Source organism: Myotis lucifugus, unplaced genomic scaffold (genome assembly GCF_000147115.1).
Source record: "Myotis lucifugus unplaced genomic scaffold, Myoluc2.0 scaffold_7, whole genome shotgun sequence".
NCBI classification, from domain to species: domain Eukaryota; kingdom Metazoa; phylum Chordata; class Mammalia; order Chiroptera; family Vespertilionidae; genus Myotis; species Myotis lucifugus.
This window is the reverse complement of record NW_005871055.1, coordinates 15,176,843-15,192,553: the sequence shown is the minus strand read 5'-3', so window position 1 is coordinate 15,192,553 and position 15,711 is coordinate 15,176,843. Positions and strand designations below refer to the sequence as shown.

Genomic DNA, 15,711 nt, shown 5'->3' with positions numbered 1-15,711 from the left:
TCAGCTCTCTGGTAAATAAACCTGTGTGATTTCTTGCATTGTTTATCTCCTGTGTCTCTCTCTCTCTCTCCTTAGTTTTTGGTTAAGCTCGGCCATATTAATTAATAGTAAGTACCCTTTGACGTCTGTATTGGTATATCCAAATGAGGCGCTCTGGGTCACCTGTGCATATGTTTCTATAGATAACTGGAACATCCCACATCCCCATTCCATGCCCACCAACCCAGCCCTAAGACCCACCGACTACGAGAGCTTCCTGCCAGTGACTGCACATAAGGATGAAACTCCAGCTCTTGGGGGCTGCCATCATGGACCCAATATCCCCTTGGCTGGGTGCTGTGTAGTCCTTCCCTTTGAATATCCCATCCCCTTTCCTTAAATAAATTCAACTTTTCTTTACGTGAGATGGCTATTTAGCCTACCCACGTACCACCATGTTAACCTTTCACTAATATAGTATTTTATAATCAAAGTCCTAATGAGAAGGCTAACCCCTTTTGCAAAACTACTGTTTAGAATTCTCTGCTATTTTTTAGACGGCCTCTTATTCTAAAAAAATAATAACTTTGCTTTCTAGCCTGCTTTAGCCTGCTTGAATAATGAGGAAGATAAACATAGCTTTCTGACCTTGTAGGCCAGAGACTAGATACGCCCATACTCTTAATGCCATGCCAAGTGTATTTTTTAATTGGATAGAACTGTGTTGTTTTCAAGGCCACCAGCGAGATAACCACTAAGCACACATAGGAATGGCTCTTTAATAAAAAGGGAAGTTCTGCTTGTAGCTTTGCCCAGAATTTGAAAGGCATTTTTCTCTGGGCCCACGCGTAATAATAAAGTGTGACTCCAAACTCTCCGAGCATTGCTTGATTTATTCCGGTTCTCTGTAACACTAAGAGGAGAGAAAGAGTATATTTTCCAAAGTATGTGTGGACAGTAAACTGCACAATTTTGATAGTTATACTTACAGCTAACTTACTGTAAGGTATTTCTCATTTTAATCCTACTTTACAGAATTTTAAAATATTTAAGATTACAATGCACTATTTAAATCTAAAAGTCAATATTAAATAATTTGCAGACTTATCACTATATAGACAGATGCTAAGCATACTGGGAAAATATGGCAATATAGTTCCACTTTATGAAACATCATAAAAATTCAGACCAAGAAAACAAATATTCAAAAGCATGAAGGAAAGAAGAAAGAGGAAAGTCTTTTTTGAAGTGAGACATGCTTGAAGGCCTCTTCTACTAAAGAGCTAGTTTCCACCTCTGGAAAACAAGGATAAAGTGCTTTCCTCAGAAAATGGCGACGAGGACTAAATGGTATATTACCTGGCATATAATCAAGGGCAGCTATTTGTCAATACATTATATGCTGTGATTTTGGTTCTGCAGGCTAGCCCCCAACCTCCCAAAAAGAAAAAACTAATTAGAACAACAACAAAATGGTAGAAGGATTCTGGAACTGAGAGGGGTGACAGAGCTCTGAAAAAGCATTGAATTAAACATTATCCAGGAGGTCATAAATGCAATCACAACTCAAAGGACTGAATTACAAATTAGTTTCCCTACCTGCCCTGTTTGATAATGTCTGGCAAACTGGTTAACCACTCGATAGTCATTTGCAAAGTACTCCATCAGAATAGAAGGAACCTCAGCAAAATCAGTGGGGCACCTGGTCCCTAAAATGGGGAAAAAATAAAGTTGGCAAGAATCAAATCAACATATTTATCTTTCTTTTCGTATATTCTTTTAAAATTTTCATTTATACTTCTGATGAACTATGACAAGCTTTGATTACTTCAATGTTTTATTTCTATAAAATTATTGCACATATTTGCAGAAAAGTTTATAATAATCCTGTATATTTTCCTGTATATCAAACATAAAATAAAACAAAATATTTGCACAGCTGGATAAAACACCTTATAAAGCAGTGACTCAAACCCTCTACAAATAAGCCTGGGTTCAGCTATGCTGGAATATACGTGAAACGCACATTAAAACATTCTGACATTTAAAATAGCATTTGTATTTAATTCACTGAATTCCACCACCAAATATTTTCATCCTTCATTTCTTTTAAAATAGCATTTTATCCATTGATTGTTTCTTGTAACAAAGTCAATCCTCAAAGGAAAAAAACCAATATTTTAAACTCAAAATTACTTAAAATAGCAAATCCTATAATAATTTTTGGTGACATTTTATGATTCGGCCCATCTACAATCTTTTCAAATACAGTCAAACCTGGTTTCTCGAAGGAATGTCAGTCTCCCATCTGGAACAATATGGTTCTCCACCAAGTTAGTCAAAGAAAAAATGTCTAGGTTGTCAAACCAAACTTTGGTTTTTAACCTGACAACCCTTTCATGCAGATACATCAGCAGGACAAAAGGTGTCTCTCACACCACAAACAAAGGAAAGAATGCAAGTCAGTTTACCTCTAAACCTATCTTGTTACCATCTCAGGAAATTATGCTGTGAATATTTTGTTTGTGAGTTTTTTTGTTTTTGTTTTTATGCTTTTGTTGCTGGAGAAATGGAGGATTAGCACAATTCTAAAACATAAAGAAGCCATAAAGAGCGCTTGATGTGTGAAAGAAGCAATGATACAGGCAATTAAAAAAGGTAGAAAAACTACTGTTCATTTGGATAAAGGAAAAGCAGTTAGCCAGTGACAGCATTTCGGAGGCAGTGATATACGAACAAGCAAAGATGTTGTATGCTGACACACCCCTGGAACAATGCTGAAAGTGATTCTCTTAAGGCTAGTAGGGGGATGGTACGATAAATTTAAAAAAAGAAGTGTTTACTTATAGGTTAAACCAGCCTTGGGCAAACTAAGGCCTGTGGCCGGATCCGGCCAGTTTGAAATGAATAAAACTAAAAAAAAAAAAGACCATACCCTTTTATGTAATGATGTTTACTTTGAATTTACATTAGTTCACACAAACACTCCATCCATGCTTTTGTTCCGGCCCTCCGGTCCACTTTAAGAACCCATTGTGGCCCTTGAGTCAAAAAGTTTGCCCACCCCTGGGTTAAACAGTACATTAGACATGTACTGTATAACAGAAAGGTTAAAACAGAAATCATTTGTGGGTCTGGAACAGATGAATTCAATTTACATTATTCTAATGGGAAAAAACGATTTAGTTTTCGAACAAATTGCTACTTGAACAGTCTCCAGAAGGAATTAAGTTTGAGAACCAAGGTTCCACTCTATCTTCTCCTCCCCCAAAATATTGTGTGTATTAAGTTAGTTAATAAAAACTGAATATGAACAATTTACCAGGTGGTCTAAGCATAAGATTTAGAGATGAGACAGCTAAGAGGAAAGTCTACAGTATCATCAAATATGGCCACAGATCATCATGAGAAACTATAATTTTAGACATGGGGAAAGTATAAGGAAAATAAAAAGTAATTTATCATACTTTTTCAACATGTCCTGCTATGTTTTCTAACCGATTTTGGATACAAAGAGGCAACATTCATTCACTTACTCTGTGCTAGGTTCTAAGGAGATATATATTTATTCTTATGCACATAGAGCTACAAATTTAAATTTCATAAAGAACAGCTCAAAATATAAAATAGTACAAACTCAAAAGATGGACAACTGGGACTTATTCCTTGGTGCGAAATGTTAGCAAGGAAGCAAAAAAATATAAGAGGATTGGTTGTACAATTGAAAGGAGACGAGGCAATATGCTGATAAATGACCACAGGGCAATATTAAATGATGTTTTTCTAAATAAAAAGCTTTTTTTCTTCCTATTTATAATAAAATGTTTTTAAAGAATTGTATTAAATAAAAGTCCCCTTTGTGACTCACCAGTGACATGTTGGTAACGAGTACGTCCCAGCATAGAATGCATTGCATGTCCCATTTCATGAAAAAGATTTTCCATCATTCCAGGAGTTAATAAAGTTGGTAAATTCCTTGAGGAATGGGGAAGATTCAACATAAGAACTACAACTGGAAGTTGATAGTCTCCATCTTCCTTTAATCTCCCTCCACGGATTGTAAAATGGCAATCCTTTAAGAATCAGAAAACATAATTAGAAGAATGTGTTAGGTAGTCTAAAAGGTAGAATAATCTTAATGTTAATGAACATAAAATTATACCAAAATATGTTCTGAGTTCAAATTTTAACTTACCTCTATTATTATTCTATTTATTTAGTTATGCACACAAATTTTTCTCAACTCTTTTTGTTAAAATTTAAATTTTTAAAAACACCAATATACTGAGCTTATGTTGATTTATTCATTCACTCCAAAAATATGTATTCAGCTGCTGTACCATATGTTGGAAATGCTATCATTACAGAGCTAAGATCCATGCATTAAAGCAAATAGGAAGTGACAGACATGAAGCTACTAAGGGAAGGGACACTATTATTTATTGAGCCCCTTCAATGAACTAGGAGATACTGTCCATACCAATTGTCGTTATCACTTGAAATTGATAAGCTCTAAAATTGCAAAAAGCAAGGGATCTGAAGCAAATTTTCTATAACAAGCTGAGATTCACTAACATTTTATCACTATTCTTCACAATAACCCTATGAGGCAAGAATCTCACCTTTCAGATCAGAAAACTGAAACTGAGTCTTGGAAATGTTGTCATGGTTTGCTGCACCTCAGATCTGAACCCAGTTGTACTACTAGCAGCCAGAGTTCTTAATCACTAACCTAGACTCTCTACCAGCCATTCAAGCAAAGAGGAAGAACACAGGAATCAGTGTCTGATGACCTAGATCAGTGGTCGGCAAACTCATTAGTTAACAGAGCCAAATATCAACAGTACAACGATTGAATTTCTTTTGAGAGCCAAATTTTTTAAACTTAAACTATATAGGTAGGTACATTGTTATTAACTTAATTAGGGTACTCCTAAGCTGGCCTTTGCTAAAAACGTCCTCAATCTGATTGAGGTACGTCCACTGTGGTCGACCCCTTCCAACTCTCCCATCCACACTCGTCTTGTATACTTGTTTCGTTCATCCTCTCTATATGTCCAAACCATCTCAACATACCTTTCTCAATCCTCGACACTACATCTTCTTTCACTCCACAATGTTCCCTAAAATTAACTTAATAAACTTTACTTAAAGTTTTAAGTCTTAGTTAAACTATAGGTACGTTGAATAAAACTTGATCATACTTAAAAAATACAGGTAACTTTATGCTTCGAGTAGGTACTTTTGTCACCCGCGAGCGATTTGCTACGCAACTAGCACTAACCACTGCACAATGAGACTGCTGACTGACTGGCTCGCTCAACTTGTGCATGAATCGCGAGCGCCTCCCCTGCGCTGCGTCTCCCGTGCCTGACTGACCGACACCCCCCACTTCTAACGCCACTTCTTCAAAATAGACTCACCCAGGCCGATAACCGACTTCTGCGCATGGGCCACGAAGTTTCAATCGCACTGTACGTGCGCGCCCGCACGTGGTATTTTGTGGAAGAGCCACACTCAAGGGGCCAAAGAGCCGCATGTGGCTCGCGAGCCGCGGTTTGCAGACCACTGACCTAGTTTATGGTCCCACCTTCCTCACCTACCAGCCAAATCACCTTGGAAACTGGTTTGCCTTTACGAGCTTCATCTCTGCCTTGTCAAATCCCAGAGTAGTTGCCTAGATTTCATAAGCTCACATCTATTAAAATGCTTTGAAATTATGAATCACTATTTAAATATAAGCTACCATTATTTCTATTATAACTTACTAGAGGCCGAATGCATGAAATTCGTGCAAGGAGCTCGGCCCTCACAGCTGTGGTGGCTTGCCTCAGCCCTCGCAGCCCTGGCTTCGTTCAGAAGGACATCCGGAAGGACGTCCAGAAGGTCGTTTGGCTCTCCGGTCTAATTAGCATATTACAATTTTATTATTATAGATAACCTGAACTCTTTTTTAAAAATATATATATTTTATTGATTTTTTACAGAGAGGAAGAGAGAGGGAGAGGAATAGAGAGCCAGAAACATCGATGAGAGAGAAACATCGATTCAGCTGCCTCCTGCACACCCCCCACTGGGGATGCGCCTGCAACCCCAGCACATGCCCTTGACCGGAATCGAACCCGGGACCCTTCAGTCCGCAGGCCGACGCTCCATCCGCTGAGCCAAACCAGCCAGGGCTGATAACCTGAACACTTAACATTTCCCATCAAATTGCCTAAAACTGTTGAAAATGATTGCTATACCAGTATACAGTTAAGGAAAGGAATGAACCTCACATATTTCACAAAAGAAGTGAATTGGTGATGGATAAGGTTTCCAATATAAAGATACATCAGTTCTCCGTTACCTGCAGTTTCACTTTCCATTTCTGTTATTGGCTGATAACCATGGTCCAAATATAGTAAATGAAAAATTCCAGAAATAAACCATTCATAAGTTTTAAACTTCATGCTGTTCTGAGTAACATGATGAAATTGTTTACTATCCTGCTGCATCCCTCCCAGAATGTGAGCCATCCCTTGTCTGGCATATCCATGCTGTATACACTACCCACCCATTAGTCACTTAGTAGTCATCTCAGTATCAGATCAGTTATCAGAGTAAGAGAGACTACATTCACTTAAGTTTTATTACAGTATATTATTATAACTGTTCTATTTTATTATTAGTCGTTACAATGAATTAAACTTTATCATAGGTATGTATGTACAAAACACAGTATGTATAGAGTTTGGTACTATATTTGGTTTCAGGCATCCACTGGGGTCTTGGAAAGTATCCTTCATAAATTAGGGGGGACTTCTGTATCTTCTGCAATTTTAAACTAGGTCCATTAACAAGTCTGAAAAGTGGTTAAGAGTTGCGGCTATAGTAAGAATGCTTGGGTTCAAATCCTAGCACTTCTAGCTGTGTGACTCAGGGCAACCAACTTAACCTCTCTGGCCTCAGTTTCCTCATAATATTAGTGTCTAGTTCAAAGGTTGAGGTGAACATTCAAAAACATGATGTGACATAGAAGGGTTCATATAATATCAGCTATCATTATTACTATCATTATTACCATGACACAGATAAAAATGACAGACTAGTATACAGGCATATCTAATGGTTTTCATAATGTTTATTTTTAAATTCACAGATAATCTCAAATTAATATATTTAGTAATTATCACTAATGCCCTTTAAATATTAGGGAACTACAAAAAAGATATGTTCACATTAATATAAATTAACTGCTGATCATTTTTAGAGAGACTAGATTATAAATAAAGCATTACCTGATGTGGCTTGTCTGCTCGCTGAAAAAAATCACAGTAAATGTACCCCAATAATCCTTCAGATTCATGAACCACAGCCTAGAAAAAACAATTTAATTTAGTGGTAAATGAGTCAATCAGAAACTCTACAAGTTGAAAACCATCCCCAACACAAGAATCTATACAGGTTGTGGCAGAAGTAGGTTTATAGTTATGAGTACACAAAACAGCTTATTCTTGTATTATTATTTATTAATTATTGTGTTATTTTCCATACGAACAACCGTAAACTTACTTTTGCACCATCCTGTATATAAATCATGCACAGCTATAAATATAGATATTTTATTACTTTCTACATCCCATATTATTTCAAGATAGATTCTATTTTTTCTTCATCTTTCAGATGATTTTGATTTGGGTAATTCTGTCCAGGAGAAGAAACCCTCCTTGTTTGGGCCATTCAACTGATACCTCTACCAAATACAGCTCCTCAGATTGTTCACAAATCACCAAAAGGAGTTGGAAATAAGTGTTGTCTCAAAAGTTTTAGCAGCAAAATTATTTTTCCTTCAAACTGTAGAATGTAATGATATATGTTCATACAAATTATAACCCTTGGACATAGAAATAACAAAAGGTAGCCTCTGGTTTCAGTTGACAATCAATAAAATCATTATTTATGACTTTACCCAAAACTGAACCTAAGAAGGCTCAACCACTAGTCTCCATCCTGCCTTCTTTGTCTTTTTACACCTTGAGGATTCTGCCAAAGAGAACCTAAGTTTTATGCTTTAAAACTTCCTATAAAGCATATATTATTAATTCAACAAACATCTATTAACACCTTCTGGATGCTAGGAACTGTTCACAGTATTTGGCATACAGCAGTGAACAAAACACAAATAGTCCTGCCCAGGGGGCTCACATCCTGCAGACACTTCTTTGCCCTTTACACTCTATCCTTTTATTCTTGTTACCAGTTTTCTTTTCACTGTACATCTGTATTTTATCAATCTCCATCATTTTTTGAAGTACATTATATACAAACAGAGAAATGCTTAGATAATTAAGTACAGTGATATAAGGTGCTCCCATTCATTCTATCCTTTCAGTTACACCACTACATCGATTCCAAGTTCACAGAACAAGCCAAGGAACAATTAGATAGCTTTCGTTTCTTGAAATATAGTGACAAGAGTACTGTGTGATAGGCAAATAAACAACACATAAAACACCATAACAACACAAAGTCTTCGTGATAAACATATGGGTCAATAAATCTTGAAACTCTTATCAGGGAAAAATAAAAATACTCACGCCTCAAACAAAGTAGGCTCTAAAGGAGATGAGTGGATTCTAGGCTTAAAGTTATTATCAAAGAAGTCAAATCAAAACATGGGACATAAATTCATATCTCATGCAAATTAAGCTCCTACAAAATTGGAAGGGGTTGGAAGAAAAGGAAATGTGACCAATGCAGTGGGTTCAGAAATGAACCTAAAAGGACACTTAGCATGGCAGGAATGTAAAAAAGTAATGACAGATTTTCCTTTAATTACAATTTGTCAAACATATGAAGACTCAACCTCCTAGCAGATTCCTAAATATATTTTTTTCAAAGAACTAACTCTGCTGTTATATACTTACATTAATTTTCAGCAGCAACTGATTTTAGAGAACAATGTTTCTTTCATACAGTGTCCTAAGTCAGAAGTGGTCATTCAGGTTTTTTTGTAAAACAGGACTAAGGTGAGATCTGCTCCAATAGGCAAAACTAACTTAAAGATGAAAGTGCTATTAACTCAATTATTAAACCCAAGAAATAGTAAAGTAATACAACTTTACACAAACTGGGATGCTTACCAGTTTTCGGACATCTTCACACCACACCTCTCCTTTTGCAGGCTGCTCTGCATACAATGCAATTCCCAACAGTTTATTAAATAAAATGTTAAGGCCTTCCATGCATGCTCCAAGGGAGAAAAATGGGCAATATAAACTGGGCTCAATATTATACCTAAGAGAAATAAAAAAAGTTCAAAAGCATTTTGTTTAATTCAGTTTCATAAGGTAAATTCAAAGAGCTTTTCATTTAAAATTTAGAATCATACCAGCTATTTAAAAAGGATTAAAACATAAAGGTATGTTTCTAACTTTTGAGGGCATTTCAGACTCAGTTTTCTTCAGAAGATAAGCAGTCTAATTACTACTAGTAGTAAATAATATTAGTAATTATGGTAGACATACCATTCCTTAATCTTCACTCCTTTCAGGTTTAGTCTTTCACTGATTCAGTTAAGCATTCTGTCTATCTCAACCAACCATACCACACACAATTTTTATTTTATACATATACATACTTATATACAAAATCTGACCAGTTCGAGCTATAACAGTAAACCTCACTTTATGAAATGTGTTACAATATAAAAATTGTAACACATTTTCGTAAATATTAAACAAATACGAATTCTGAGACACATGAAGTGAACTTAAAATTCACACCTGTTAAAATATTTGTTAATGGAAAAATATCTATAATATAAACAATTAATTTATCTGTTTTGTAGTTTTATTTCTTAAATAAAGAAGAGCATACTAGCAAGGCTAATTATTCCTCATCTAAAACCAACTTTTTAATGCACTATTGCAATATAAACCAAAGGACATCCAGAACACGGGAATAAATATTCACTTTAGAGTCATTAAGTCAGGCCAAACTTTATAACCACAGCCAGAAAGCATAGCTCTAGAATAATAGTCAAGTACTTATTTTATTCCACTTTCTAGGATTAACAACATACATACATACAAATAAAAATATACAAACCTAGACTTATTACTAAATGGGTGATTTGATTTAGTGAGTGAGCATAAACTGCACCACAAATAAGATTTGGGCTATAGAGATCCACAAATTTACAACTTAGTTTCTGACCAATTTTTAAATAAAAATAGAATCTCAATGTTGAAAGAGATGCTAGTGGTCCAGTGTCCTTACTCACCCACTGATTCACTCATGCAGGTGGTCGACAAACCAAGGGGATGTTGGAGGTAAGGAATGGGAAGAGAGTCTGTCTCCAAGAAGCTCACAGCGAAGGAGGCAGAGAAGTGAAATGACTATACTGTCTCCAGAGCCTAGACAGGGGTTAGGGGAAGTTGCTCAATAGACACTGTTAAAGGAATGAGTGAACAAGTACTAAACAGCAGGGCAGCAAAAGAGAGCATGATGATTTTACCTGTTCCAGAAGGGGTTAAAATTAAGAAGCAGGATTTTGCAGGGCAGGGTGGGAATGAAGGATGAGATAAGAGAGAAGAAGGAAATTCCAAGGAGAAGCAACAATGTGACAGCCATATGAAGGCATGAAAGGTAACTTATAGTAACCAGGTAGATAAATATGTGCGTTCATAATGCAGGGAACAAATGGGAAACGAGAGGAGAGGAGACTGGACACAAGTGGTGAGGTCCAGACAACTTAAGTCCTGAGACACCAACCTGAGGAATTAGAATTTTATATTGTAGGCCCATGGTCTCTTAACTTTTTGATTATGTAACCCTATCAATAAAATATTGTTTGAGTATTCAAGAGTATTCAACCTAAATAGAAATATATTTATAAATTATATGCATGTGCTATTGTTCTACTTCATTCCAAAACAAACAAAAAAAGACATTTTTATAAGATAAGATACAGAAAAATAAATCTAAACAATTTCTTATATTTTATGTACATATCCTTAATGGATTGCTTACAGGTCGTGAGATATGAAAGACTGCTTCTGTAGGCAAGAGAGAAGCAATCTGATGCCAACACTGAGAGGTTGACAGTACTGTGGGGAATACTGGAAGAGGCACGGAGAACAGAGTAAACTATTAAGAGCCTGAATGAGAGCAATAGCAGTGGGATCAAGGATAAGGAGGCAGATTTGAATTTGTTTTTCTTTTAAGTGAAAAATTATCAGGACGGTGTGAATGACTGGATTTAAAGGGTAAGAAAGAACAGTCTAGAAGCAGGTTTTTGGCTTGAGCAAAAGGGTGGACAGAGTTGCAGAGTCATTTAATCTGAGCAGTGAAGACAAAGAAGCAAGATGGGTATCATGTCAGTGGGAGAAGAAAGGAGGGTGTGGGCAATTGTGAGACAAGAATGGAGGGTTTACAAAAATAAATTCAGTTTGGAGACACTGATATTGAGGTGTTCATGGGATGTCAAATACTCAGGACACTAAGACTGAGGAGACCTCATCGTTCAGGTGTGAGTTAAAGCTGCAGACAAGAGATAGGGTCATCAGGGAAGGGTGATGTGGGTGAGAAGAGGATTAAGAGCAAATCCCTGGACTTCCAAATGAAGGGAGGGAAGGAAGACTGAAAAATTAGAGCTGTTAGAGAACTGAAAGGAAGGTAAATCATGGAAATAAGGGAGAAATGCATTTAAAAAAAGGAAATAATTGAGTCCTCTGATTTCTGGTTTAACATGTAAGGAGCCTTGAAAGTATTACGCCATCCCAAGAAGTGAAAAGTAGAACCGACTGAAAATCACTAACTCTTCCTAGGTCCAGCAAAGAACTGAGGTCATAGAGAAAAATCACAGCCCCCTAAACTGAAAAGACATGTAGGCAGTTATACGATTCTCCAGTGTGCACAAATCTGACAGTTAAAAACTCCAGGGAGACCTAGTTTAAGGAGGAATCCCCACACTTTTAGGAGTTTTGGTTTAGGGGCCCTACCAGGCTCTCACAGTGAAGATCAAGAAAATTCCCCCATATTCCTGCCAGGGAAGGAAAAATTATCCATTACGAAATACACCAGAACATTGTTATTCTTAATAAGGCCTGCCCTAAAAAGAAACTCTTTTTTTAAAAAGTATATATTTTTATTGATTTCAGAGAGGAAGGAAGAGGGAGAAAGAGATAGAAACATTCATGATGAGAGAGAATCATGGACTGGCTGCCTCCTGCAAGTCCCCCACTGGGGATCGAGCTCACAACCGGGGCATGTGCCCTTGACTAGAATCGAACCTGGGACCATTCAGTTCTCAGGCCAACGCTCTATCCACTGAGCCAAACCGGCTAGGGCAAAAGAAACTCTTTTACCAGAGGGTGGGGAAATAGCCAACCAGAGCCCCTTTTAGCCTTCTTGTCTCATCAACACAGGGAGAGGAACTGAAAAGTATTTGTTAAAAGTCACAGCCAAGGGACACAGGCTCACTAACAGACTGAGACCTAATGATAGGACTAGAAAGCATCTCCTCTCCCACAAGTCACTACATCAATAGAGCTCTTATAACACAACAGGGAAATACAACTGAAAGAACTGCATGTCTCAGACTATATTTAAACATAAGTCCCTAGAGAAACCCAAAGACAATAGAGCAGTGGTTCTCAACCTTCCTAATGCCGCGACCCTTTAATACAGTTCCTCATGTTGTGGTGACCCCCAATTTCATTGTTACAAATTGAACATAATTAAAGCATAGTGATTAATCACAAAAACAATATGTAATTATATATGTGTTTTCCAATGGTCTTAGGCGACCCCTGTGAAAGGGTCGTTCGACCTCCAAAGGGGGCGCGACCCACAGGTTGAGAACCGCTGCAATAGAGGAAACAGAAAAGGTAAAGTTTAACTTCCCAAACCACAGCTACTGCAAAAAGTAAACACAGCCTAATCCAGGGGTGGGCAAACTTTTTGACTCGAGGGCCACAATGGGTTCTTAAACTGGACCGGAGGGCCGGAACAAAAGCATGGATGGAGTGTTTGTGTGAACTAATATAAATTCAAAGTAAACATCATTACATAAAAGGGTACGGTCTTTTTTTTTTTTTAGTTTTATTCATTTCAAACAGGCCGGATCCGGCCTGCGGGCCGTAGTTTGCCCAAGGCTGGCCCTAGGCAGATAAACATAGAACCTCACACCAAAGCCCTATTTATCTCCATTTCTTTTACCTAGTACATCATGTCCAAGTTTCAACAAAGACTTTGAAATCACGTTAAAAGATAGAAATACAGTTTAAAGAGACAGAACAAGCAACAGAACCAGATTCAGATATGTCAGAAATATTAGAATTATCAGGTTTAGAATTTGAAATAACTATGATTAATATACCAAGGGTTCAAAAGGAATAAGTAGAGAATACACAAGAATACATGGAGAATATAAGAACAAAGACGGAAACTCTAAAAAATGAATTAAAAAGGAAATGCTAGAAATCAAAAACATTTAAACAGAAATGAAGGTCTTTGATAGGCTCATCAGCAGACTGGATACTGCTGAGGAAACACTGAGTGAATTTAAAGAATGTCAACAGAAATTTCCAAAACTAAAATGCAAAGAGAAAAAAAAGAATAAAAAAGACAGATGAGAACACCCAAAGAATTGTGGGACAATTACAAAGGTGTAATGCACACGTATTGGCAATACCAGAAGGAGAAGAGAGAGAAAAAGAAACAAAAGAAATATTTGAAGTAATAATGACTGAAAACTTTCCAGATTAAAGATAAACACCAAACCACAGATCCAGGAAGGTCAAAGAACACTAAGCAGAAAAACAAAACAAATAAACTCCACTTAGGCATATATCATAGTTAGGCTGCAGAAAAAAACAAAACAAAAACATATTCAATGAGGCCAGAAGAAAACCACCTCCATAGAGGAACAAGGATAAGAATTACTTTAGACTTCTCTTCAGAAACCATGCATGCAAGAGGAGTGTGATGTGAAATACCACAAACCTTGAATTCTGTATCCATCAAAATTATCCTTCAAAAGTGGAGAAATAAAAACTTTCTTGGACAAACAAAAATTGAGGGAATTTTACCCTAGTAGATCTGACTTGCAAAGGGTGTTAAAAGAAGTTCTTCAGGAAGAAGAAAAATGATAGTCAGAAACCTGAATCTACAGAAAGAAAGAAAGCATTGAAGAAGGAAGAAATGAAGATATAAAAATAGTTTTATTTCTTATTTTTAAATAATTGAACAGACAACAGTTTGTTCAGAATAATAGTAGCAACAATGTATTAAGTGATTGTAACTTATGGATAAGTGAAATGCATGACAGAAAAATTATGAGGGACTGAAAAGAATAACTGGGTACTTGCACTAACCATGAAGCAGTACAGTATTATATGAAAGTGAACTTAGATTATTTGTAAACATGTATTGTAAACCTTAGGGCAACTAATATAAAAGGATTTCAAAAAGAGAGGAGAAAAACTAGAATCAAAATAATTAAGATCATACAAAGCAGAAAAGAGTGAAAGGCAAAATAAAAAGAAACAATAAGAACAATGAAAACAGCAACAAATGTGGCAGACGTTAATCCAATTATATAACTAATCACTTTAAACATTAATGGTATAAATATAACCATTACAATACGGAGATTGCCTGTGTGGCTCAGTTGATTGAGTGTTCCCATGCACTAAAAGGTACCTGGCTGATTGATTCCTGGTCAGGGCACATGTCTGGGTTGCGGGCTTAATCCCCAGTAGGGGTCATGCAAGAGGCAGCCGATTGATGTTTCTCACGCTCATCAATGTTTCTCCATCTCCCTTCCTCTCTCTCTAAAATCAATAAAAACATTTAAAAAATAAACAAGACCCAACAATAAGTTGTCTATAAGACATTCACTTTAAATATAAAGATAGATCAAAAGTAAAGTAATTGAGATATATCATGCTAACACTAATCAAAAGAAAGTTGCTACATTAATTTCAAACAAAGCAGACCTCAGAAAAAGGAAAGTTATTAAGGAAAAGGATAAAGAGGGACATTATGTAATGATAAAGTGATCAATTCTCCAAGAAAACACAACAATCCTTAATGTTCATGCACCTAACAGAGCTTCAAAATACAAGAGGCAAATATTGATAGTTCTGTAAGGAGAAATAGAGGAATCCACTATGACAGCTGGAGACTTCAATATCCACCTATCAAAAATGAACACATCCAGCAGGTACAAAATCTGTGAAAACAGAGTTGAACTCAACAGCATGATCAACTGGATATGATTGACATATAGAGACTGCTTCATCCAACAGTGGCATACACATTCTTATAAATATCACATTGAAAATTCACCAAGATAGACCACACTCGAGAAAATAAAACACACCTTAACAAATTTCAAAAAACAGAAAGCTTACAATACGTACTCTCAGAACAAAATGGGATTAATCTAGAAATCAAAACCAGAAAGCTAGAAAACCACAAAGTATTTAAAGATTAAACAACATACTCCCAAATAATATATGAGTAAAAACCTCAAAAACTTTTAAAATAAAAATACAATTTATAATTTGTGGGGTGCAGTAAAAGCAGTGTTTTGAGGAACATTAATAGCAATTCAAAATATTAGAAAAGAAGAGAGATCTAAAGTCAATAATCTAAGCTTCCATCATAGGAAGGTAGGCAAAAGACTGTCCCCCAAATATTGGGGATGTGTGCTCTAGTTTCTGATTGCTACTTCTGATC

At 36.3% G+C, this 15,711-nt stretch overlaps 1 protein-coding gene across 1 annotated transcript in view; it reads right to left on the bottom strand.

Moving 5' to 3' along the window:
* The window catches only part of MIPEP (mitochondrial intermediate peptidase), a 227,067-nt gene that overhangs the window by 113,401 nt on the left and 97,955 nt on the right, over nucleotides 1–15,711 (bottom strand). The window contains exons 12-15 of the mRNA XM_006083649.3: nucleotides 9,105–9,258; nucleotides 7,260–7,337; nucleotides 3,848–4,052; nucleotides 1,579–1,688 (exon numbers count right to left, since the gene is read on the bottom strand). Coding sequence (XP_006083711.1) covers nucleotides 1,579–1,688; nucleotides 3,848–4,052; nucleotides 7,260–7,337; nucleotides 9,105–9,258 — 547 coding nt within the window. The remainder of the gene's footprint in view (nucleotides 1–1,578; nucleotides 1,689–3,847; nucleotides 4,053–7,259; nucleotides 7,338–9,104; nucleotides 9,259–15,711) is intronic.